The sequence below is a fragment of the Prionailurus bengalensis genome, chromosome C2 (assembly GCF_016509475.1).
Source record: "Prionailurus bengalensis isolate Pbe53 chromosome C2, Fcat_Pben_1.1_paternal_pri, whole genome shotgun sequence".
NCBI classification, from domain to species: Eukaryota; Metazoa; Chordata; class Mammalia; order Carnivora; family Felidae; genus Prionailurus; species Prionailurus bengalensis.
This window is the reverse complement of record NC_057350.1, coordinates 66,032,298-66,057,220: the sequence shown is the minus strand read 5'-3', so window position 1 is coordinate 66,057,220 and position 24,923 is coordinate 66,032,298. Positions and strand designations below refer to the sequence as shown.

At 39.1% G+C, this 24,923-nt stretch overlaps 1 protein-coding gene across 1 annotated transcript in view; it reads right to left on the bottom strand.

Annotated features, from left to right (window-relative positions):
• Positions 1–16,584, bottom strand: part of CFAP91 (cilia and flagella associated protein 91) — a 77,352-nt gene extending 60,768 nt beyond the window's left edge. The window contains exons 1-5 of the mRNA XM_043594256.1: positions 16,347–16,584; positions 10,854–10,930; positions 10,187–10,344; positions 8,009–8,092; positions 6,406–6,462 (exon numbers count right to left, since the gene is read on the bottom strand). Of these exons, the coding sequence (XP_043450191.1) occupies positions 6,406–6,462; positions 8,009–8,092; positions 10,187–10,344; positions 10,854–10,930; positions 16,347–16,470 (500 nt within the window). The 5' untranslated portion in view covers positions 16,471–16,584. The remainder of the gene's footprint in view (positions 1–6,405; positions 6,463–8,008; positions 8,093–10,186; positions 10,345–10,853; positions 10,931–16,346) is intronic.
• Between the last annotated feature and the right edge of the window lie 8,339 nt (positions 16,585–24,923).

The following is a 24,923-nucleotide window of genomic DNA, read 5'->3' as shown; positions in this document are numbered from 1 at the left end:
TCTTGGGTGTTCAAAATGATTTGATATTTATCTATGTTCAAGGAAGAGTCAAGCCTAGGGTCCTCCTACTACTCTGCCATCGTAGCTCAAACAACCAGAGGTTTTTAATTAATGAAGTCCAGATTATCCACCATTTCTTTTTTTTTAATTTTTAATGTTTATTTTTGAAAGAGAGAGAATGTGCATGCAAGTGAAGTAGGGGCAGAAAGAGAGGGAGACAGAGGATCCAAAGCAGGCTCTGCACTGACAGTAGAGAGCCTGATGTGGGGCTTGAACTCATGAACTGTGAGATCATGGCCTGAGCCAAAGTAGGACACTTAACTGACTGACCCACCTGGGCAACCCTCCATCATTTCTTAAAAGGATTGTACCTTTGGTGTTATAGCTAAAAAGTCATTGCTGTACCCAAAGTCATCTAGGATTTTTCCTATGTTATCTTCTAAAAGTTTTACAGTTTTGCATTCTACATTGAGATCTGTGATCCATTTTGAATTAATTTTTGTGAAGGGTGTAAGTTCTGTGTCTGGATTCCTTTTTGTTATTTTGGTTTTTTGCATGTGGATGTCCAGTTGTCCCAGCACCATTTGTTGAAAAGACTACCTTTACTCCATTAGATTGCCTTTGTTCTTTTTGTCAAAGATTAGTTGATTATATTTATGTGGGCTATATCTGGCTCTCTATTCTAGTTCACTGATCTTTTTGTCTATTCTTTCCCCAATACCACTCTGTCTTGATTACTATGGCTTAATAGTAGGTCTTGATGTCAGGTAGTGTCAGTCCTCCAACTTTGTTCTTCTCCTTCAATATTGTGTTGGCTATTCCAGGGCTCTTGCCTCTTCATATAAGTTCTAAAATCAGTTTGTTGAAATCCATAAAATAGCTTTCAGGGATTTTGATTGAGATTACATTAAATCTATAAATCAGGTTGGGAAAACCTAACATCTTGACAATATTGAGTCTTCTCATTCATGAACATGGAATACCTCTCCATTTATTTAGTTCTTTTATTTCTTTATCGAAGTTTCAGTGTTCCCCATATAGATCTTGTATATATCTTTTTTAATTTATACCTAAATATCCCATTTTTTATAGTAGTGTAAATGGTTTTGTCTTTTTAATTTTAAATCCCACTTGTTCGTTGGTGATATATAGAAAGGAATTGACTTCTGTATATGAACCTTGTATCCTACAGCCTTACTATAATCACTTATTAGTTCTAGGTTTTTTTAGCCCTTTCTTTCTGATTGTCTACATAGATGAACATGGCATCTAACAAAGAGATTTCTTCTTTCCCAATCTGTATAACTTTTATTTCCTTTTCTTGTCTTACTGCGTTAGCTAGGACTTCTATGATGTTGAAAAGGAGGGGTGAGAGGGGCCATCCCTGCCTTGTTCCTGATCTTAATGGAAAAGCTCCAAATTTCTCACCATTAAGTATGTTGTAGTTTTTTTGTACATGTTCTTTATCAAGTTGAGGATGTCTCCCTCTATTCCTAGTTTACTCAGCTTTTATCATGAATGGGCACTGGGTATTTCAAATACTTTTTCTGCCTCTATCACTTTGGTCATGTGATTTTTCTTGTTCAGCTTGTTGATATGACAGATGACACTAATTGATTTCCAAATGCTGAACCAGCTTTGCAAATCTGGACAATCTTACATAGTGCTTGGTCATTTGCTAACATTTGGTTGAGGATATCTGTGCCTATGTTCATGAGAGATAATGGTCTGTAGCTTTCTTTTAATGTCTTTGTCTGATTTTGGCATTTGAATAATGCTGACTGCATAAAGTTAGAAAGTATTCTCTCTGCTTCTATTATCTAAAGAGATTACAGACAATGGTATCATTTCTTAAATGTTTGGTAGAATTCACCAGTAGATCCATCTGGTTCTGGTGCTTTATGTTTTGGAATGTTAGTACTTATTGATTCGATTTCTTTGATACAGGTCTATTTACATTGCCAATTTCCTCTTGTGTGAGTTTTGACAAGTTGTGTCTTTCAAGTGATTAGCTTTTCATCTAGGTCATCAAATTTGCAAGCATAGAGTTATTCATAGTATTCCCTTATTATCTTTTTTCATAGTAACCACCTTTATTTTCTTTTTAAAATTTTTATTTTATTTTATTATTCTCAGATTAGTTAACGTACTGTGTAGTCTTGGCTTCAGGAGTAGAACCCAGTGATTCATCTCTTACATATGACACCCAGTGCTCATCGCAAAAAGTGTCCTCCTTAATGCCCGTCACCCATTTAACCGTCCCTCCCCCATCAACCCTCAGTTTGTTCCCTGTATTTAAGAGTCTCCTATGGTTTGCCTTCCTCTTTCTTTTTATCTTATTTTTCCTTCCTTTCCCCTATGTTCATCTGTTAAGGCCTCCCAAATTCCACATATGAGTGAAACAATATGATATTCGTCTTTCTCTGACTGGTTTATTTCACTTAGCATAACATCCTCTAGTTCCATCCACATTGTTGCAAATGGCAAGATTTCATTCTTTTTCATCACCAAAAAGTATTCCATTATATATATATATATATATATATATATATATATATATATATATACACACATACCACATCTTCTTAATCCATTCATCAGTTGATAGACATTTGGGCTCTTTCCATAATTTGGCTATTGCTGATAGCACTGCTATAAACATTGGGGTCCATGTGCCCCTCCGAATCAGCATTTTTGTATTCTTTGGATAAATTCCTAGTGGTGCAATTGCTGGGTCGTAGGGCAGTTCTCTTTAATTTTTTGAGGAACCTCCACACTGTTTTCCAGAGTGGCTGCACCACTGTATCAGCTCTAGCAGTTTTTTGGTAGTGTCAGATTTTCCATGTAGAGTATCATTCCCACCAACAGTGCAAGAGGGTTCCTTTTTCTCCACATCCTCACCAGCATCTGTTGTTTCCTGATTTGTTAATTTTAGCCATTCTGACCGATGTGAGGTGGTATCTCACTGTGGTTTTGATTTGTATTTCCCTGATGATGAGCACTGTTGAGCATCTTTTCGTGTGTGTTTGCTATCTTGATTTCTTCTTTGAAAAAGTATCTATTCATGTCTTCTGCCCATTTCTTCACTGGATTGTTTTTTGGGTGTTGAGTTTATTAAGTTCTTTTTAGATTTTGGATACTAACCCTTTATCCGATATGTCATTTGCAAATATCTTCTACCATTCCATTGGTTGCCTTTTTAGTTTTATAGCTTCCGTCACTATGCAGAGCCTTTTTACCTTGATGAAGTCTCATTAGTTTATTTTTGCTTTTGTTTCCCTTGCCCAGTAAGAAGGTGCTATGACCAATGTCAAAGAGCTTACTGCCTGTTTTCTCCTCTAGGATTTTGATGGTTTCCTGTCTCACATTTAGGTCTTTCATCCATTTTGAATTTATTTTTGTGTATAGTGTAAGAAAGTGGGCCAGTTTCATTCTTCTGCATGTTGCTGTCCAGTTTTCCCAGCTCCATTTGCTAAAGAGACTGTCTTTTTTCCATTGGATACTCCTTCCTGCTTTGTCAAAGATTAGTTGGCCATATACTTATGGGTCCATTTCTGGGTTCTCTATTCTATTCCATTTATCTATGGGTCTGTTTTGGTGCCAACACCATACTGTCTTGATGATTACAGCTTTGTAATACAGGCAAAAGTCTGGGATTGTGGTACCTCCAGCTTTGGTTTTCTTTTTCAACATTACTTTGGCTATTCAGGGTCTTCTGTGGTTCCAAACACATTTTAGGATTGTTCTGGCCCTGTGAAGAATGCTGGTACAGTTTTGATAGGGATTACACTGAATGTGTAGATTGCTTTGGGTAGTATCAATGTTTTAACAATATTTGTTTCTCTAATCTATGAGCATAGAGTGTTTTTCCATTTCTTTATGTCTTCTTCAATTTCTTTATAAACTTTCTACAGTTTTTAGCATACAGGTCTTTTACATCTTTGGTTAGGTTTGTTCCTAGGTATTTTATGGTTCTTGGTGCAATTATAAATGGGATCAATTCCTTGATATCTCTTTCTGTTACTTCATTATTGGTGTATAGAAATGCAACCGATGTCTGTACATTGATTTTACATCCTGCAACTTTGCTGAGTTCATATATCAGCTCTAGCAGTTTTTTGGTCAAGTCAGGTTTTCCATGTAGAGTATCATGTCATCTGCGAAGAGTGCCAATTTGACTTCTTTACCAATTCAGATGCTTTTTATTTTGTGTTGTTGTCTGATTGCTGAGGCCAGGATTGCCAACACTATGTTGAACAACAGTGGTGAGAATGGACATCTCTGTCATGTTCCTGACTTCAGGGTAAAGCACTCAGTTTTTCCCCACTGAGGATGATATTAGCTATGGGCCCTTTGTATATGGCTTTTATGACATTAAGGTATGTTCCTTTTATCCCAACTTACTTGAGGGTTTTTATTAAGAGAGGATGCTGTATTTTGTCAAGTGCTTTTTCTACATCTATTGACAAGATCACATGGTTCTTATCCTTTCTTCTATTAATGTGGTGTGTCACATTGATTGATTTGTGAATATTGAACGAGCCCTGCAGCCCAGGAATGAATCCCATTTGATCATGGTGAATAAGTCTTTTAATATACTGTTGAATTTGATTTGCTAGTATCTTGTTGAGAATTTTTGCATCCACATTCATCAGGGATATTGGCCAATAGTTCTCCTTTTTAGTGGGGTCTTTGTCTGGTTTTGGAATCAAGGTAATGCTAGCTTCATAGAATGAGTAAGTAAAGACTCCAACAGCTAAACATGAAAAGGGTATGGCTGGAGAAGGCCAGCTGGTCCCCAGACAAGTCCATCCCTACTAACATAAGGTGGAATTATCCTCACTGCTCAGAAATTCATCACGGCCATAATTCCAGAGCTGACTTCATTCAGGGATACTGATTGATTCTTTAAAAACTTCTAAGAAGGACAGAGATTATCTAAGATGTCAACTGTCAAAGTTTGTTATAGGAAATCCCTCATGTCACAGTTAATTTAGAAAAGAAGTGAAAAGGCCCAGTGTTCATGACTGTGGACCTCAGAACTCCCCATAATTAAATGAACAACTTTTAAACCTGATGTTATTATGACCTCCAAAGTAGATGATCCGGTGAGCCTACATTTAAAGTATTATCAAAGGTATCTTTAGGGATCTACTGGTCTCATATCTCTCCCTTTGCTCATATAAAACATTTCACTAAAAACAAGTCTGCAGCTGTCCTTGGGTAAAATGAACCACACAAAGTTGCTCTGTCAAGGGGGAAAGAAAGAAATCTATTCTGCATCTATGTAAGAGCCATAGGTATCCATGCAGTCTCAAAAAAATCAAAGGAGAATTGGGATCATAACTGGCATTTATCTTAAGGATTACAGACATTTGATAACATATATTCTATTCATAAAATGCTATATAATAAGGGGTAACCATATCCTTTAAATGCTTGTTTGAAAGGCAAGCCCTATCTAAATTTCGATTCAGAAATCTGAGACCTTAAAAAAGGTTTCTTTTCCTGATCATTTCATTTTTTTCTCTCAGACAAACATTAAGGTATACTGACACAGGAAACAGTAATAGCAAAAACAGTATAGCCCTAAAACAAAAGACTAGGAAACTGGACATTAATCCCAGATTCGGCTCTTATCCTTTACTTCTCTCTTACCTTGGTCCAATCCTCTTTGGGACAGAAACCATGTTTTATTGATCTTTGCATATTAAACATTTTTATTTTTTATTTTTGAGAGACAGAGACAGATAGAGCATGAGTAGGGGAGGGGCACAGAGAGAGGGATACACAGGATCCAAAGCAGCCTCCAGGCTCTGAGCTGTCAGCACAGATCCCAACACAGGGCTCGAACTCGGGAACCTTGAGATCATGACCTGAGCTGAAGTCAGATGCTCAACCAACTGAGCCACCCAGATGCCCCTGATCTTTGCATATTAAATTAACTTGTATAGCTTAGATGATTATTAAATTATGAAGTTCCAGTATTCAAAACCTATTTCATGACTGATTCATTTTCTTGATAAAATGTTGAAGAACTGTTGCCAAATAAGTGTGTGTTTCAGGTAAGTAAAAAGGATATTTAAACTTTTATTTTTACCATAACTCATAATAAGAAGAAATACATTTTACATCATAACCATTACATACGAATGTATGTATGTACCTATCCAAAACAAAAGTTATAAGCAAAAAAGCAATTTACCCTGATGCTTTTGGTTATTTTCTATTCAATTTTGTTTTCTAAAATGCTGTTCATCACCCACTAAAATATTTCATGACTTTCGAATGATTTGTGATCCAGAATTTGAAAAATATTGATCTAGAGAACTATCTTCTGGAAATAAGCATGGGAACAAACAGCAAACAAACTAGAAAAAAAGTTTTAAAATAATGGCTACTTACTTGGTTACTGCAAAAACGACATTAAGTGGCATCTGTTGATGAAATGGAAGGAAAGGCCTGGAGGGAGAAAGAAGAACACAAACATGTGGGACTTATGCATTGTGTGCTCTCTGTGCCTTATTCCAACTCTCAGATTCGTCCCTTAAAATCAGTGAGCTTGAATATCCCATAAATCTGTAATCCGCAAACCTGGGCAAACACAAAATCACTGGGCAGTGGGGAGATTTTTGTTTAAAATGCAAATTACCAGGTCTAGCCCAGGAGACTCAGTACACTTAAAGTAGAGCTAATGAATCTGCATTTTTAATAAACATTCTGATGTTTTCTCTGAAGATGGTAAAGAAGCCACACTTTCAGAAGTGATGCCTTCTACCTGGACTTCAGTTGGTCATTAGATCCCACTTCCTTGAGACATTCTGAAATTCCCAGTGATTTAGTTTTAAAAACTACCCCCAGAAAGTCTAGAATTTGAGTATACCATGTTAAAAATTTAACATTTCTCTGAAAAATCAGCATCACATAACTTCCATAAGGAGGATGCTCACAAATAACAATGCAGATTACAAATTTACTTTCTCAAGGAAGCCTATGTATGTATATAAAGATTTTTTTTCTTTTTTTTCAATATATGAGGTTTATTGTCAAATTGGTTTCCATACAACACCCAGTGCTCATCCCAAAAGGTGCCCTCCTCAATACCCATCACCCACCCTCCCCTCCCTCCCACCCCCCATCAACCCTCAGTTTGTTCTCAGTTTTTAAGAGTCTCTTATGCTTTGGCTCTCTCCCACTCTAACCTCTTTTTTTTTTTTTTTCTTCCCCTCCTCCATGGGTTTCTGTTAAGTTTCTCAGGATCCACATAAGAGTGAAACCATATGGTATCTGTCTTTCTCTGTATGGCTTATTTCACTTAGCATAACTCTCTCCAGTTCCGTCCATGTTGCTACAAAGGGCCATATTTCATTCTTTCTCATTGCCATGTAGTACTCCATTGTGTATATAAACCACAATTTCTTTATCCATTCATCAGTTGATGGACACAAGATTATTTTTCTAACCACATAAAACCTATAGGGAGATCCTCATTTTAATTTGACTATATGGATATCACATGAGCATTAATCACAAATGAAATGAAGTGAAACTTTCAACCATGTTGGTTTTGGCAACATTCACACAACAGATAGCAAACGTCACCTACGTGTCCACTTATAACAATTGCCCATGTACTATGACTGTCATGGTGTCTCTGCTGCATCTCACTTGATTTGATGACTTCACTTTGTTCTCAAATATACATTCCTATTTACAGCTAATAGCTCTGAAGTCAGGCAGATTTAGCTGGAAATCCCAGATCTGCCACTTACTAACTTAAGAGACTTTAAGCAATTTACTTCTCCTGTCTTGGTCTCAGCTTCCTTACTGATAAATGGGGATAATATATCTTATCCTGTATTTCTGTTGTAAAAATTGATTATATATATCAAGCACTTAAATTGGTGCCTGGCACACTGCGTGCACTCAGAAGTGACAGCTGGTATCATTATCATAAAGACATTCTCTAAAAATACCAGGGCTCATTTTCATTAGTAATTACTTTTACCTTTCAAAGTATTTATAGCGATTCTTTCCAGTTACTTCAGGATCTGCATAAACCTCTTTGGCCATCTGAAAAGATGTATCTGTTCTAAAATGAAGCAGGAGAACATTATTAAAGTCTAACATGTCATTCCCAAACATTTCTATTTCATATTTTTATGTCTATAAAGTAGGAGATACACAGGGTATCTGAGACTGAGAGCAAAGTCTTCTCTAACATGCATCTGACTGACCTACATCTCAGACTAGATAATACAGTAAAACCTTAGATTGTGAGTAACTTGTTCTGTGAGTGTTCTGTAAGACAAGCAAACACTTCTAACAAATTTTACTTGATACATGAGCAATATCTTGCAATACAAGAGGTACCAGATGACAAATGTCACATGATCACAACTGAGCCAATGGTTCTTCTCTCTCTCTCTCTCTCACTGCGAGGCTGTGGGTGATCCTCTTCCATGCTCAACTGTTCAGTCTCAGGCTATGGTGTTTGGCAGAAATCAGTGATTTTTCAGAATGTTGGAAGGTGCCCACAACTGACACTGGTATTTTCTTGTCACTTCAAAACACCTGTGGACAGCAGCACCTGCGTGGCTCAAGTCGGTTAAGCGTCCGACTTCAGCTCAGGTCATGATCTCACAGTTTGTGAGTTTGAGCCCCGCATCAGGCTCTGTGCTGACAGCTCAGAGCCTGGAGCCTGCTTCAGATTCTGTGTCTCCCTCTCTCTGCCCCTCTCCCACTCACGTTTTCTCTCTCAAAAATAAATAAATGTTAAAAAAAAAAGTTCAAAGCACCTATGGACAGTCCTTTGCTTTTCCATACAAGAGTAAGCCTAGGAATGCTTTGCTTCATTCTGGGTCAGGTTGCCTGCAGATAAAGACCCTTTCCTTTGCTGCCTTATTGCCAGTTACATTAAATATAGTAAATGACAAAGAGTTTATTAATACTGTACTGTAGTCAGTATCCATGTGAGTGTATACAATGGTGCCCATGCAGTAAAAGATTCCACTGAGCCAAGAGACAGCAGTGATTCCATTAGTGAAAGTCATCCTACACAATAACCCCTCCTCTCTCTTGTCTCCCTCACACCAGCCATGAAGGTTTTCAAAGGTAAGTGCAGGTTAATTTGTTCACTTTTCTTTATATTTTGTATTTTCCTTACGATTTTATATCATATTACAGTATTGTAATCATTTTTATATGAATATTTTTGGGTTGTGGAACTAATCATCTGAATGTCCATTATTTTTTATGGGGAAATTCACTTTGATATACAAGTGCTTTGGATTACAAGCGTGTTTCCAGAATGAATTATGCTCTCAAACCAAGGTTTTGCTGTAATTACTTTCCCTGAGCCAGGAAGCCAGGAACCAACAAGAGGAAGTAAGAGTAAGAAAAGAGTAGACATAGGCTATCCCACATACAAAAATGCATACTTTTAATTAATAGCACATAGGAATAACAGAGTTTTAAGAGACAATTTTTTATGTCCATGCTGAAAGGTAGCTTTTTAAAATTTACTAAGTTTGACTCAAATAATTAAAAGAATAAAGAATTCAAGAGACTTATCTCTGAAGGTGCTTTGGCTGTAAGTCTCCAAAAATATATATTTAGATACTAGCAGAAAGGTATAGTTGCAATTTCTAAGATAGATCAAAGAAACAACAAATTCAGTCCCCTCTACCTTTGCTGGCAAGTTGTTATTTAATATATATATTCACTCCAAGGTTCTGAGAATATCTACTAACTTATAAACCTATAACCATTGCCCCTAAATCAGGCTTGTTTTGGGTAGAGGGGTTAACATATTTTTTCAATGTTTATTTACTTTTGAGAGAGAGAGAGAGAGAGAGAGAGACAGGGTGTGAGCGGGCAAGGGGCAGAGAGAGGCAGACACAGAATCCAAAGTAGGCTCCAGGCTCTGACCTGTCAGCACATAGTCCGACGCGGGGCTCAAACCTATGAACTGCGAGGTCATGACCTGAGCTGAAGTCAGACACTTAACTGACTATGCCACCCAGCCCCCCCACTAGGTAGAGGGGTTAAGAGAGAGAATTGGGGGTCAATCAACCTAGGTATAACATCACAATTGTACTTTCAAAAAATGAAGAATAAAAAATTTTAAGAAGAAAAATAAATTCATTAAAAACATGAGTAGCAACTGAAGCTACCTGACACTTACATGGCAAGGTGCCAGAGGGCTTCTCTGTGTTTCTCCTCATGTCTCTTCCATTCCTGACGGATGAATGGTGGGACAGGGTCTGCCTTGCTCCAATACAGAGAATATCTTGGATAATGAATCAGGTTACTGAACATGGTTCTAAACCTGGGAACTTTTCTCTAATATTAAGACAGGGAGGTAGGGAAGAAAAGGACAAAATTTTACCATCAGATTTTCTAAAGCATTTTATTTATTATTGTAAATTTTTTTAAAGGTACAAAACAGTGAATGTGGCATAGAAAGAAGAGATATTGTATATGCACAGACTATCTCTAGAAAGATACCCAAGAAACTGATAATAGATGACTACGAGAAGGGGCCTGAGGGTCAAAATTTACTTCACACTATATACACTTTTGTACTACTTGAATTCTTTTAACACAGGCATACGTAACTTTCCCCACTGAAATAAATTAGGTTATAATGAATCCTTTATTCACTATTAATTAATACTCACACTGAGCCACAAGTATCAAGATGCCTTGTCCCCTAGGAATCATGACAAAGTAATTTCTGCAGACTATAAAATCCACTGGAGATCTGATGACTAGTTAATCTGATCAGTGCAGTTAGTAAAACTAGATGGTTCAAGTTCATCAGGCTGCCTTAGTGAATGAATTAGACCTACCAGTCTGTTTCGAATCAGGTTAGCTTGGATATTTGCCTGTGTGTGGTCTTTCTCACTTGACACAATAAACAATGGGTCTGCAAAATAAGCAATAAGGTAGTATAAGGAATAGAACATACTCCTGGGCTGAGAATAATGGCAAAACAATGTAATTACTTAATTGGGAAACAAATTATAAAAACTAGATACTGCCTAAATCTGTAGCAACTCACAGCCCTGTTACTCTGCCACCAGTGAGAGTCTATTAGATTCATCTCTTTTCAATGTATTCCAAAGTCAGTTTATAGAAATGGAAGGCAAAAAGAAGGCCTAATAACTTCTCAAGCACCAGAGCTTAAACATGCGGTCTTCTCTCCTATGAACAAACCACTTTCTGGGTCTGGATAGGCCAGGAAATACTCTAAGATGAAAGACCATGTATACACTCACTACACCCATCTGCAAGTGAAAGAAATAACACATTTGGGCACTACTTCCCCTATTCAGGACAAAAGAAAGATACAAACTCTTCACAACATGGTACCTCAGAATTGATGAATGTAGTAAGTAAATGTCATTGTCTAACAAGAGATAAATAAAATCAGCTATAATTCACTCCTTGAATCTGTAAGTATGTTGATGACAGGACTAAATTTTTCTCCAAAGTTCAACAAAAGATTGCCATTATTTTAAGTGTGTGCTTGTTAGATACATCTTTAAAGTGACATATTCAAGCTTTATTGTACCATCCCTTAAAATTAAACAGTATGGCATTAAATTTATAAGCAAGTCTATTCAGAAACAGACTTGATTTCCCAAGTACACATCTCTTAAGAAACAAATACCCTGACCAACTAGTCTAGATGACTTAGTAACATATTTCTTCTAATATGCTGGTATGGTGATTTATAAGTAATTTAATTTAAATTTAATTTAGATAATGTGAGTCAGTTCCTAGAGTCTAGTAATTCCTCAGTTACCCAACAAAAATGATATACTGGAAACAGACATTTAATATTCCCCCCAAGGTTGAAAAGCTATAAGAGGCTCAAGCTCTCTTTCATTCAAGAAAGATTTATTGACTGACTACTATGTTCAAGGTGCTTGGAACACATCAACAAAAAGATAAAGATCCCTGACTTCATGAGAGAGAAAGACAATAATAACAACATAACAAATTAGCATATTATATAACACGTTAGAGGGTAGTATTACTAAAAAAAAGAGGGGAATGAACAGCTAAGGGAGATGGGGCTGCAATTTTACACATGGTAGTCAAGGCAGTCCTCACTGAGAAGGTGACATTTAAGGAGACTTGCAAGTGGGGAGTTAACTATACAGTTATCTGAAGGAAGAGAGTTTGAAGCAGAGAAAACAGCTAGAGCAAATGCCCTAGGACAGCGGCATGCCCGACATGTTTGGAGAACAGCAAAGAGATCAACATGATTGAAACACAGTGAGAGAGGGAAAAAATAATAGAGAAAAGGTCAGGGAAGTTACCCAGGGCCTACATCACAGGGAGCTTTGTGAGCCACTGAAAAGAATTTGGCTTTAATCTGAGTAAAGTGGGGAACCATGGCAAGATTTTGAGCCAAGAAGCGATAAAATCTGACTTACATTTTAAAATGTTCATTGTGGTTGCCCATGAAGAACAGACCTCACGGAAGCAATGGAAGAGGCAGAGAGACCTATTAGGAGGCTACTGCAATAAGCCTAGAGAAGAGATATGATGTTGGTTTGCACCATGGTGGTGGCAACAGAAGTGATGAAATAGGGCAGGATTCTAGATATATTTTTAAGGTGGAACAGAAGGGTCTTATTAATGTGTTGGAATGGTGTGAGAGAGAGAGAGAGAGAGAGAGAGAGAGAGAGAGAGAGGAAACATGATGGCCTCAGTAGCTAAAGTATGGGGTTGGTATCAACTGATACAGGAAAACCTGTGGTGGAGCAAGTTTGTAGGGAGAACATTAGGAAAGCATGCTTAGTATCTATTATGTGTCCAAGTGGAGATATAAAGTAGGCAATTTCATATACAAATCTACAGTTTGGGATAAAGTCTGGACCTGTGATACAAACTTGGGAATCATCACCTTTAGATATTATCTTCTTTAGCTTCATCACCCAAATCCACCTCTATGACTCAAGTTGAGAAGGTGATGGAAACTGGGCTGATTTAGGAATGGCAAGGCCAAATTTTATGGCCTAAAATTACAGACTAGTGAATTTGAAGGCAGGACGAATGCACCTGTTTAAAGAGAAGAAGGCTATAGCTTCAACACGTCTAATATATTGGGAATAGCATCGGACGAAGGGAAACTTCTATTCGTATTCTTTTTTTAAGTGATTTAAAAGATGTCACTGGGCTTATGGTTCCAACTGTGTTGTTCATCTTAAGTGAATTTATCCTGCATTTCCCCTAACTCTAAATAATAAATTATAAACCATTCTCCTCTTATTCCTATAAGGAGTATGAAGACATGATCTATAGAAACATTCCTGCCATCTATAGAAGATAATTACACAATACTATGTGATTTATGACTACACATTCTGTGACATACCCTACAATTGTGATCATAATCATTGCTCAAAGGCAATAGAAAGACCCCTGAGATGCCAAGGTAATGGCACTCACCAGGCATCACTTGCTTATTCTTACACGAGTGTTAAGTGCTTTATGTGCAATATTCCATTTAATCCTCACAAAAACCCAATGAGGTAGGCACTAGGCCTCCATTTTATAGGTGAGGAAACTGAAGCTTCAAGAAGTTAGCCACTTACGGATGGAACAGTTAGAATGTGAACTCCAATTCTTCTGGCTCCCAGGCCTTACATTATCAAAAGCCCATGAATTTTACAGGGAAAAGTTTCTCATGGAAATCATGAGAAAGCCCCTCAGCCAATTTACCCATCTTGTAGAAACTGTTCTAATAAGCCTAGGAAGTTGTCACACCAAGTAATCATAAGAGACAGGAAGTGTTTCAAACCCCAAGACATAATGATTACTTTTAGGGAAAGGCATAATAAATTGCATATTCTGGGGGAAAAGATAGCAAGAAAGAGCTTATGATAAACCTAGAAAGCATTTTAAAACATTTTTGGAAGCTAGAAAAATTAAATGGATCATATATTTAAAAGGCTTTAATTATCAGGGCAATAGTGTAGCTACTAATCCATCAACAAATTTAGATTCAGGAAAGTGATAACATATGATGGTCACTTAGACATTTGAGAGACACAAAACATTTAGCAAAAAATTGAGGAAACTGCAAAATGGTATACAAATGAGGTATGATCTATAAAAAAATGATGTTAACTCTAAAGTACTTTACAAATGTATCTGAATTAACCTTAATTGCTAGAGTGATCAGAGAAGTAAAAATTACATTTAATGAAGACACCCAAAGCTTCTTGGAGGAGCAAAAGCCTTGCAGACAATTAACTATGGTGAAAAGGCCATTGGGTTTGAGGGGTGTGGGTGGGTGAAGGGTGAAAAAACTTGGAAAGGTGCTTATGTGTGTGTATCACTGACCACAACACCTACCCACCGCAGTTCTTTCTGTCAGGATGGAAATCTGACCCAAGCCAGTCAACTCATTGGCTGGTCAAGAACATATCTCATTTCTCCAATTTTCAGCTAAGATACACAAGGACTCACAGGTGAGCTTTATTTAGGATAAGAGGCCATGTAGACTGCCACCCCAGTCCCTGTCATAGCAAAAGAAATCCATAAACAAGTGGCTTTCTGTCAGATGGAAGGACACATATATGCACAGAAAAAAGCAGGGTTAGAGTTGCCAGATAAAATACAGGATCCTCAGTTAAATTTAAATTTCACGTAAGCAATGAATAACTTTTTATATAAATAGATCCCAAATATTGCATGGGACTAAAATATTACTTTTTATCTCAAATGCAAATTTAACTGCACATCCTGTATTTTTACTTGCTAAATCTGACAACCTAAACAAGGTTAAAAAAAAATAGGTCCAAGAAATCAAGCAGAAGGGCACTACACCTTAGTTCTGACCTTCCCTGTCTTGGTTCTACTTTGTCCTGGCTATATTATGCTTCCTATCCATTAATAGACGTGAGATTGCCCGTCTAATTGGAAGAATCCAAACTTTATTTGGCCTATTTTGAGTGGGTTTCTGTTCCTTGCAAGTGACACGGAAACATTTAGTAACCCCCTGCAGAAAAAAAAAAAAAAGCGGGGGTGGGGGGGAGAGACTTTTAAGGATAAAAGACAGGAAACTTGATAAATTATTTGCCTGTCTTTACTAAATAAGTATATCCCATTCTCAAATTACTTTTGAAATAAACATGGTGGGTTTACAAGGGTTTACTAGATTTATTTTACAAGACGAAACCAAGAGTGAATAAAGAAAACCACAGGTGGGGCGCCTGGGTGGCGCAGTCGGTTAAGCGTCCGACTTCAGCCAGGTCACGATCTCACGGTCCGTGAGTTCGAGCCCCGCGTCAGGCTCTGGGCTGATGGCTCGGAGCCTGGAGCCTGTTTCCGATTCTGTGTCTCCCTCTCTCTCTGCCCCTCCCCCGTTCATGCTCTGTCTCTCTCTGTCCCAAAAATAAAAAATAAACGTTGAAAAAAAAAAAAAAAAACCACAGGCCAGAATATGTAAGCAAACATTACAAAGCCCCTATACCAGGAAATGGGTAACCTATTGATTCCCAGTGAAAGAAGATCCTGGGAATCCCAGAGGAGATACCACACGGTTAAAAGCAATGCAAGGTTCAGGTGAAAAGCATGGGACTGCTGAGGGCAAAATCGGAAAAAAAAAAAAAAAATGTACCAACACTGGAATAGGTGCTGAGAAGGCTGCAAAAATGTGTAAAACAAGAACTTAAAGAACTTAAGGTCCAGTAGAAGAGACAGAACATAAACGGGCAAGCTGGGCATTAAAATAAACTGGGGCTTTACGGATCCAAAGGAACACAGTGGACCTAGTTTATAAGCAGTGCTTTGATAAATAACAGTAAGTTTTAAAAGAGAGAGAGAAAACTGAAAACAAAGGCGAGATAAACTGGTACTTCTTTATCTACAAAGCCAAATTTGGAGTTGCCCAGAGAATGGGAGAGGGAAGGTCATTTTTGTCTGGCACTTCATACAGTTAGAATGAGGGAATGTTGAGTGAATCTCCAAGTCTGCTAAATCATTGCATACATTTCTGGATAACAAAACACCCGGTACAGGTTTCAGAAAGATTGCTTAAAGCTGTGCAGACTATCTGGAAAAGACGGTGGGGACAGTAAAGCGATTGCGCGCGGTGTTCCTCCTAGACGCAGAGCGCACCTGCGGCTTCCGACGCGCGCACAGGAGCACCGCCACCTGGGGAGCTCTGCGCTGCTCTCACCCAACAAAGGATAACCGTGGTCAGGGGATCGTCCCGAGGCTGGTCTCCCGTTCACCTCGCCCCTTAGCCGGGTATCACCGACCCAAAGCCCACCTAGGCCAGGAGTCGACAACTCTGGAGGGAGGTCCGGTGCCGCCCTTACCGTACAGAAAATCATACGGTCGACTGGAAGAGACGTTGCCCCAGGTCCCCGACTTCACCCCGCACCGGGTTTGAGACACCTGCGGGTTGGCCTGGGGCTCCTCGATAGTCACTACATGGTTCATGGTGTCGACTCTTCCCTCCGGCCAGCCGGGGACCAACTAGAAAAGCCTAGCTGTTGAGCGCACGGCAGCTATGGTAACCTCCGCCAGAACGCTGAGAGAAGGGGCGGGGCGAGGAGCAGGAGAGGATGGTCCAGACGAATGCGCGGGGAGGGACTTGGAACGGAAGGGCGGGGATTGTGTGGGAAAGGACCAGTAGGGTGAAGAAAAGGGAGGGGTGGGGCGAGACGCAGGAAGGGAAGGAAGTGGGGAAAGGAGAGCGCGGAGGAGCGTAAAAGGGTGTGTGGGGTGGGGAGAGAGGAAGGATGGAAAAGAAGGGCAGGCTTGAGGAGGGAAGGGTGCTGGCTGGGGAAGGGCGTCCTCACTTCTCACTGCACTTACAAGAGTACCGCGAGCCCTCGATCGACCGCCCTCCTTGGGCCCTCGCCCGGAGAGCAGCCAGAGGCTGCTCTTCAAATCCAGCAGAGATTTGACCATTACAATTCTTAACTCTTTCGGAAATCCCAGGGAAATCTCAATCTTCTAGTACAGTTTAGGTTTTTCATTTCCGACATCCCCTTTCCGCAGCGCTTGTTCTGCTTTTAAAACTATTAAGCAAAATTTTAAACATAGGCAAAGGTAAATCCACTTTTAATAACCTTCACGGACTCATCACCAAGAATCAACAATTAACATTTTGCCCATCTAGTTTCATCCCCTCGCCTGCTCCGTGTTTAACTATTTTGAAACAGATCCCAGACATTTTACCCTTAAATTAATCTGCATCTCAAACTGACACGGATTTTCTTAACTTCGTCACCATTATCACATATAACAAAATTAGTAATTCCTTTGTATCATCTAATACTCAATACATATTCAAATTAACTTGGCTGAATCCAAAATATCATTTAATAGTTGGGTTTTTTTTTCCCCCATTAAAAGCATTAAAAAAAAAAGTCTTCACACTGCATTTTGGTATGTCTCTTAAGTCTTATCCTAGAACAATAGATTTCTAATACTTTGAATGATTTTATTACCTGGGATTCTTCTATAAACTTTCTCTCACCAGCTCTGGTTATCATGAAATACAGGGATCCTAGAAGAAAGGCGTGATAAATGCTGGGCTTTTTCACTTTAATTATAAAATTTCAGAGAAATTAGTTGGTCCCCTAGAAACCTCCAATGTTAACCAGTAAGGTTTTGTTTAGTTATTATTAGCAATGCATACATTTTACATATCTGATGAGTTTTAATCCATTATTATTTATGATGCTCAAATTATCCTGTTAGGCTAGTGGCACACCTTAGAGTTGACTTCTTTATCCCTTTGATGTGATCTATAGACACATAGAATAAGCCTCCTGGGCTGCTATCCCTCTTTCCACACATACTCCTGGTTTTGTTTGCTCCTAAACTTCTTGGGGCTTTTGAACCAGCCATATACTTTGTCACTCCCAAGTCTTTGCTCAAACTGATTTCTTTGCCTAAAATGCTTTTTCCTATTTATGCACCCCAACTAATTTAGGTCTCCTTGAAGACTCAGTGCTAACCTTACTACATTTATGTAGCTTCCCCAAATCCCCCAAATAGATTGAGGGTTCATTCTTTCTTCCAATGCTATAGTAGCACCAATATCATGGATCACCTTGCATTAGTAATGGTTTGCAACTCTCCTGCACACAACTGTGCGTTCATTGTGGACACAGGCCTTCACATGGTCATTTGGTATCTCTGAAGTACCTGGTAAATAAAATCTTAATAAAACGATTCCTAAATGAATAAATACATCCACTTATTAAACAAATTTACTGTCAGGGCACCTAGGTGGCTCAGTCAGTTGAGTGTCCAACTTCGGCTCAGGTCATGATCTCATAGTTTCTGGGTTTAAACCCCACATTGGGCTCTGTGCTGACAGCTTAGAGCCTGGAGCCTGCTTCAGAGTCTGTGGCTCCCTCTCTTTCTGCCCTTCCCCCACCGGTTCTCTCTCTTTCTCTCCCCCCCCAGTAAATTAAAAAAAAAAAAAACAATTTACTGTCTACTATAAAATAGGTATTGAAGATTCTGAGATAATTTATACAGCTCATTGGATGGTGAAGAAAACAGACCCAGAAACAAATAAAATACAATGTTGTATGGTGTGATATTTTTCTGTCTGTGGGCATAGCTACATTTCCACTTTCTGTCCATTTTCCCCAGAATGCTCCTCACCCCTGGCCCCCCCATCTTCCCGCTGCTGACTTCTCATCGTTCAAGTTCTCAGCTAAAATGTCCCCTCAGAAAGACTTACCTCACTGAATCACATAAATTAATCTTAAGTAGCCAACAACCAGCCCCCTCCATAAATACACTGGAAGACATTCACCAATAAATATGTCAAATGTGATGAGATAAGTGACTATGTGAATGTCTTACATAGACTGTACTGGCCATTTTACAGGAGTTGTTCACTCTCTCCCTTGCTGGGAGGAAGCAAGTAGCCATGTTGGGGACCCTACATACCAAAGTTCCGATCCTCTTGGAGCTGAGGGCAGCCTCCAACCCACAGCCAGCAAGAAACGAAATCCTTCAATCCTACAACTGCAGGAAACTGAATTGTGCCAACAACTTGAGTGAAATTAAAAGCATATCCTTCCCAGGGCATGTGGGTGGCTCAGTGGGTTGAGCATCCATCTCTTGATTTCGGCTCAGATCATGATCTCATGGATCATGAGTTCGAGCCCAATGTTGGGCTCTGCGTGGACAGCATGGAGCCTACTTGGGATCCTCTCTCTCTCTCTCTCTCTCTGTCCCTCCCCTGCTCACACTTTCTAAATACGTACATACATACATACTTAAAAAAAAAAAAAAGGATATCCTTCCCCATTAGAGCCTCAGATAAGACCACAGTTTCATCCAATATCTTGATTGTAGTCTTGTGAGACCCTAATCAGAGGAGCTGCTTAAGCCATGTCTAGATTCCTAACTATAAAAAACTGAGACAATAAATGTGTATTCCCACTAGGTTTTTGCTAATATTGCTACACAGCAAGAATTAACATTAGTTAATTCCACTAATGTGGAATCTTTATGAAATTACATTCTGCGTCTTGTGGTTTACTTGTATAAAAGTAACTTTGAGGGGCGCCTGGGTGGCGCAGTCGGTTAAGCGTCCGACTTCAGCCAGGTCACGATCTCGCGGTCTGTGAGTTCGAGCCCCGCATCAGGCTCTGGGCTGATGGCTCAGAGCCTGGAGCCTGTTTCCGATTCTGTGTCTCCCTCTCTCTCTGCCCCTCCCCCATTCATGCTCTGTCTCTCTCTGTCCCAAAAATAAATAAACGTTGAAAAAAAATAAATAAAAGTAACTTTGATAATGTAGAGAGGCGTAAGTTAATAAAAAACCCATGTTGGGAGACAGTTTGCCGTGTTTCTGCTTATCTTGTAAGGGGGATACTGTCTGCCGTGTTCCTTTGTGTAGGAAACAACCTTGGACAATAGAGATAGTGTGTGATTCTGGAGTAAAGGGCAGGTTTGCTAACAACTTTAGAAGTCAGATGGTCTCCCTTTGAGCAAAGGGCATACATTCTTACTGCCTATTATTAAAGATTTGGGTTTCCTAATATCATTATTTTTTTCCTATAATGCAACCCAGTGTGTATGCAGATGTCATCTGGCCTTCGTTACATCACCGTGTGGGAATTGGGGCTCAGAGAACTGGCACAAAAATGCTGATAAATTACTGCTATGGCTGTAAGAAATAAATTATCCCTTATCTCTAACCTAACAGTTGTCTGGCTTCTATTAGCGTTCATGGGACTGTGGTAGGCAAATTGGGTAAAATTTCAAAACCTTCAGAGTTCTTGAAAAGCTACAGAGCAAGATGTATTGCACATCTTTAGCTGTGAAATTTGGAAAGCTTTCCCCCATCCCCAGAGACAGAAGTGTAAATACTATACAAAATTACCTCCAAACTTATTAACTAGGGAAGTGAGAATTCAGGACCTGTAATTCTTCTGTCTCAGCATATGGTGTCACTCCTCTACCAACATCAACTACCCACCCTTGCTTGGTGAAGTCTCCATACCTGGAATTAGTTAGGCATGAAAAATGGCTAAGTACTTTCATCATGGAGGGATTTTAGTTGTTGCTTGTTACATTACTAGGGCTGTCATCCACAGAATGCTTGGTGCCATTCATAGGTGATGTTCCCATTCAGTACTTCACAATAACGTATTCACTGTACTATAAAAAAAGTCCCGGGGCGCCTGGGTGGCGCAGTTGGTTAAGCGTCCGACTTCAGCCAGGTCACGATCTCGCGGTCCGGGAGTTCGAGCCCCGCGTCGGGCTCTGGGCTGATGGCTCAGAGCCTGGAGCCTGTTTCCAATTCTGTGTCTCCCTCTCTCTCTGCCCCTCCCCCGTTCATGCTCTGTCTCTCTCTGTCCCAAAAATAAATAAATGTTGAAAAAAAAAAAAAGTCCATTACAGTCACCTTTTCAACTCTTGCTGCCTACTAATATAGCAATTACAATAGCACTAACAAAGAGCCCCAGGGGCTTAAAATAGTAATGTATTGCTGACTATAATCATAACTGGGAAGCGAGAATGTGATATGAAATGTACTAATCAAACCAGCCTCTGAGTTGCCTCTGTAAAACAGATGGTTGAATCTAATCTCTCTCTCTTTTTTTTTTTTTTTCAATTTAAATTCAAGTTAGTTAACATACAGTGTAGTCTTTAGTATTGGCTTCAGGATTCATCCCGTGATTCATCTCTTACATAAGACACCCAGTGCTCATCCCAAAAAGTGCCCTCCTTAATGCCCATCACCCATTTAACCCATCCCCCCATCCACCTCCCTTCCAGTTTGTTCTCTGTATTTAAGTCTCTTATAGTTTGCCTCCCTCTCTGTTTTTATCTTATTTTACTTTCCACACGCCACCTACTCTCAATTTAATCTCTATTACAGCTCTCTAAAATTGTGTTTTTCTTGGAGGAAGTGGGTTTTGAGATTTTTCTTGGGGGAGAATGGGAAATACTAAATGTCATTGTTTTATACTCCTACGTTTCCTTTAATACTAAAACCATCCTGTTGCTGGGTAAACTCCAGAGACCTAGGGCCCTGGGGAACTGACCCAGCCAGACCTGAAGGAGTTGCTGAAGGTTCTTGGTCCTGTCATGAGAAGTTACTCAAGGACACACACTCAGCATAGTGGATGAGTAACAGAAGCAGGAAAGTTTATTAAATCAAAAAGTACACTTTGGAAATATGATAGCAAGAAAGAAACTGAGAGCGATGCATGCCCTGAGGGTTTGGGTGTCTTGTTATTGACCTTTGCTAACTAGGAGTCAGAATATTTATTACTTGGGAAACAATGCTTCATGTTTTTTCTTCCTAATTTGGTCAGAGGTTTCTCTTAACAGCATCCACAACCTTGGCTCAGTCTTGTTAGATCTAGCTTCTTGTGGAGTGCTGCCAGGACAGGCTTCTGACTTTCCCAACAACTGGCTATGACTTCCTCAGTGCTGGCCTCCAGGTATCCTATTAGAACCTAACTAACTGCCTACTCTAACAATCCCACAAGTCTAAGACATTTAGACTGAGTAAGAAAAGTAAAGAATGACGTTAATGTAAAAACCAATCATTAACCTTAAAGCTTACCTCTTCACAAATTAAAAGGCAGAAGAATAAGTAACCTACATGTGTGGGGTAGCTGTGCCATTCTGAAAGAAGAGGAGAGGCAAGTAGCTGGATATAAACAACTAAATATTTCACCTTGGAAAGGAATATCTTTTGGTCCTCTTTTTCATGGGCAGGAGAATACTCCATTCTGAAGAAGCAGTTGTTGGAAGGGTTTTAAGAGTCACAGTGCTCAGGGAGGAAACTAAGAGATTGTTAATATCTTGAACACAGCTCATTAAAGGAAGTGGGGGCAGGGTAAGAAGGGGCTGTTACCCAACTGCAGAGTTAATACCTATACTTCTCAAGCTGTTCCAAAAAATAAAAATGGAAGGAAAACTTCTAGACTCATTCTATGAAGCCAGCATTACCTTGATTCCTAAACCAGACAGAGACCCCATAAAAAAAACAGAACTACAGGCCAATATCCCTGATGAACGTGGATGCAAAAATTCTCAACAAGATACTAGTAAATCAAATTCAACAGCATATAAAATGGATTATTCACCATGATCAAATGGGATTCATTCCTGGGCTGCAGGTCTGGTTCAATATTCACAAATCAATCAATGTGATACATCACATTAATAAAAGAAAGAATAAGAACCATATGATCCTGTCAATAGATGCAGAAAAAGCATTTGACAAAATACAGCATCTTCTCCTAATAAAAGCCCTCAAGAAAGTCGGGATAGAAGGAACATACTTAAACACCATAAAAGCCATATATGAAAAGCCCACAGCTAATATCATCCTCAGTAGGGAAAAACCAAGAGCTTTCCCTCTGAGATCAGGAACATGACATAGATGTCTACTCTCACCACTGTTGTTTAACATAGTGTTGGAAGTCCTAGCCTCAGCAATCAGACAACAAAATGAAATAAAATGCATCAAAATTGGCAAAGAAGAAGTCAAACTTTCACTTTTTGCAGAAAACATGATACTCTAAATGGAAAACCAGAAAGATTCCACCAAGACTCCTAGAACTGATACATGAATTCAGCAAAGTCACAGGGTACAAAATCAATATACATAAATAGATTGCATTTTTATATGCCAATAATGAAGTAACAGAAAAAGATAAAGAAACTGATCCCATTTACAACTGCATCAAGAACCATAAAATACCTAGGAACAAACCGAACCAAAAATGTAAAAGACCTGTATACTGAAAACTATAGAAAGTTCATGAAGGAAATTGAAGAAGACACAAAGAAATGGAAAAACACTCCATGCTCATGGATTGGAAGAATAAATATTGTTAAAATGTCAATACTACCCAAAGCAATCTACACATTCAATGCAATCGCAATCAAAATTGCACTGGCATTCTTCTCAAAGCTAAAACAAACAATCCTAAAATTTGTATCAAACCACAAAAGTCCCTGAATAGCCAAAATAATATTGAAGAAGGAAACCAAAGCAGGAGGCATCACAGTCCCAGACTTTAGCCTCTACTACAAAGCTATAATCATAAAGACAGTATAGTATTGGCACAAAAACAGACACATAGAACAGTGGAATAGAATAGAGAACCCAGAAATGGATCCACAAATGTATGACCGACTAATCTTTGACAAAGCAGGAAAGAGCATCCAATGGAAAAAAGTCTCTTTAGAAAATGCCGCTGGTAGAGCTGGACAGCAACATGCAGAACAATGAAACTAGACCACTTTCTTACACCATACACAAAAATAAACTCAAAATAGATGAAAGACCTAAACGTGAGACAGGAAACCACCAAAACCCTAGAGGCGAAAGCAGGCAACAACCTCTTTGACCTCAGTCGCAGCAATTTCTTACTCAACACATCTCCAAAGGCAAGGGAATTAAAAGCAAAATTGAACATTGGGACCTCATGAAGATAAAAAGCTTCTGCACTGCAAAGGAAACAATCAACAAAACTAAAAGTCAACTGATGGAATGGGCAAAGATATTTGCAAATGATATATCAGATAAAGGGCTAGTATCCAAAAATCTATACCAAACACCCCAAAAAACCCAAATAATCTAGTGAAGAAATGGTCAGAAGACATGAATAGACAATTTTCCAAAGAAGACATCCAGATGGGCAACAGACACATGAAAAGATGCTCAATGTCACTCATCATCAGGGAAATACAAATCAAAGCCACTTGAGACACCACCTCATACCAGTCAGAGTGGGTAAAATGAACAAATCAGGAAACTACAGATGCTGGCGAGGATGGGGAGAAACAGGAACCCTCTTGCACTGTTGGTGGGAATGCAAACTGGTGCAGCCACTCTGGAAAACAGTGTGGAGGTTCCTCAAAAAATTAAAAATAGATCTATCCTATAACCCAGCAATAGCACTACTAGGAATGTACCCAAGGGATACAGGAGTGCTGATGCATAGGGTCACGTGTAACCCAATGTTTATAGCAGTGCTTTCAACAATAGCTAAATTATGGAAAGAGCCTAAATGTCCATCAACTGATGAATGGATAAAGAAGATGTGGTTTATATATATATGGGATAGTACTTAGCAATGAGAAAGAATGAAATCATACCATTTGCAGCAACATGGATGGGACTGGAAAGTATTATGCTGAGTGAAATAAGTCAGTCAGAGAAGGACAGATATCATATGTTTTCATTCATATGTGGATCTTAAGAAACTTAACAGAAGACCATGGGGGAAGGGAGGGGGAAAAATAGTTACAAACAGAGAGGAAGGGAGGCAAACCACAAGAGACTCTTAAATACAGAAAACAAACTGAGGGTTGGTGGGGGGTAGGGAAGAGGGGAAAATGAGTGATGGGCATTGAGGAGGGCACTTCTGGGGATGAGCACTGCGTGT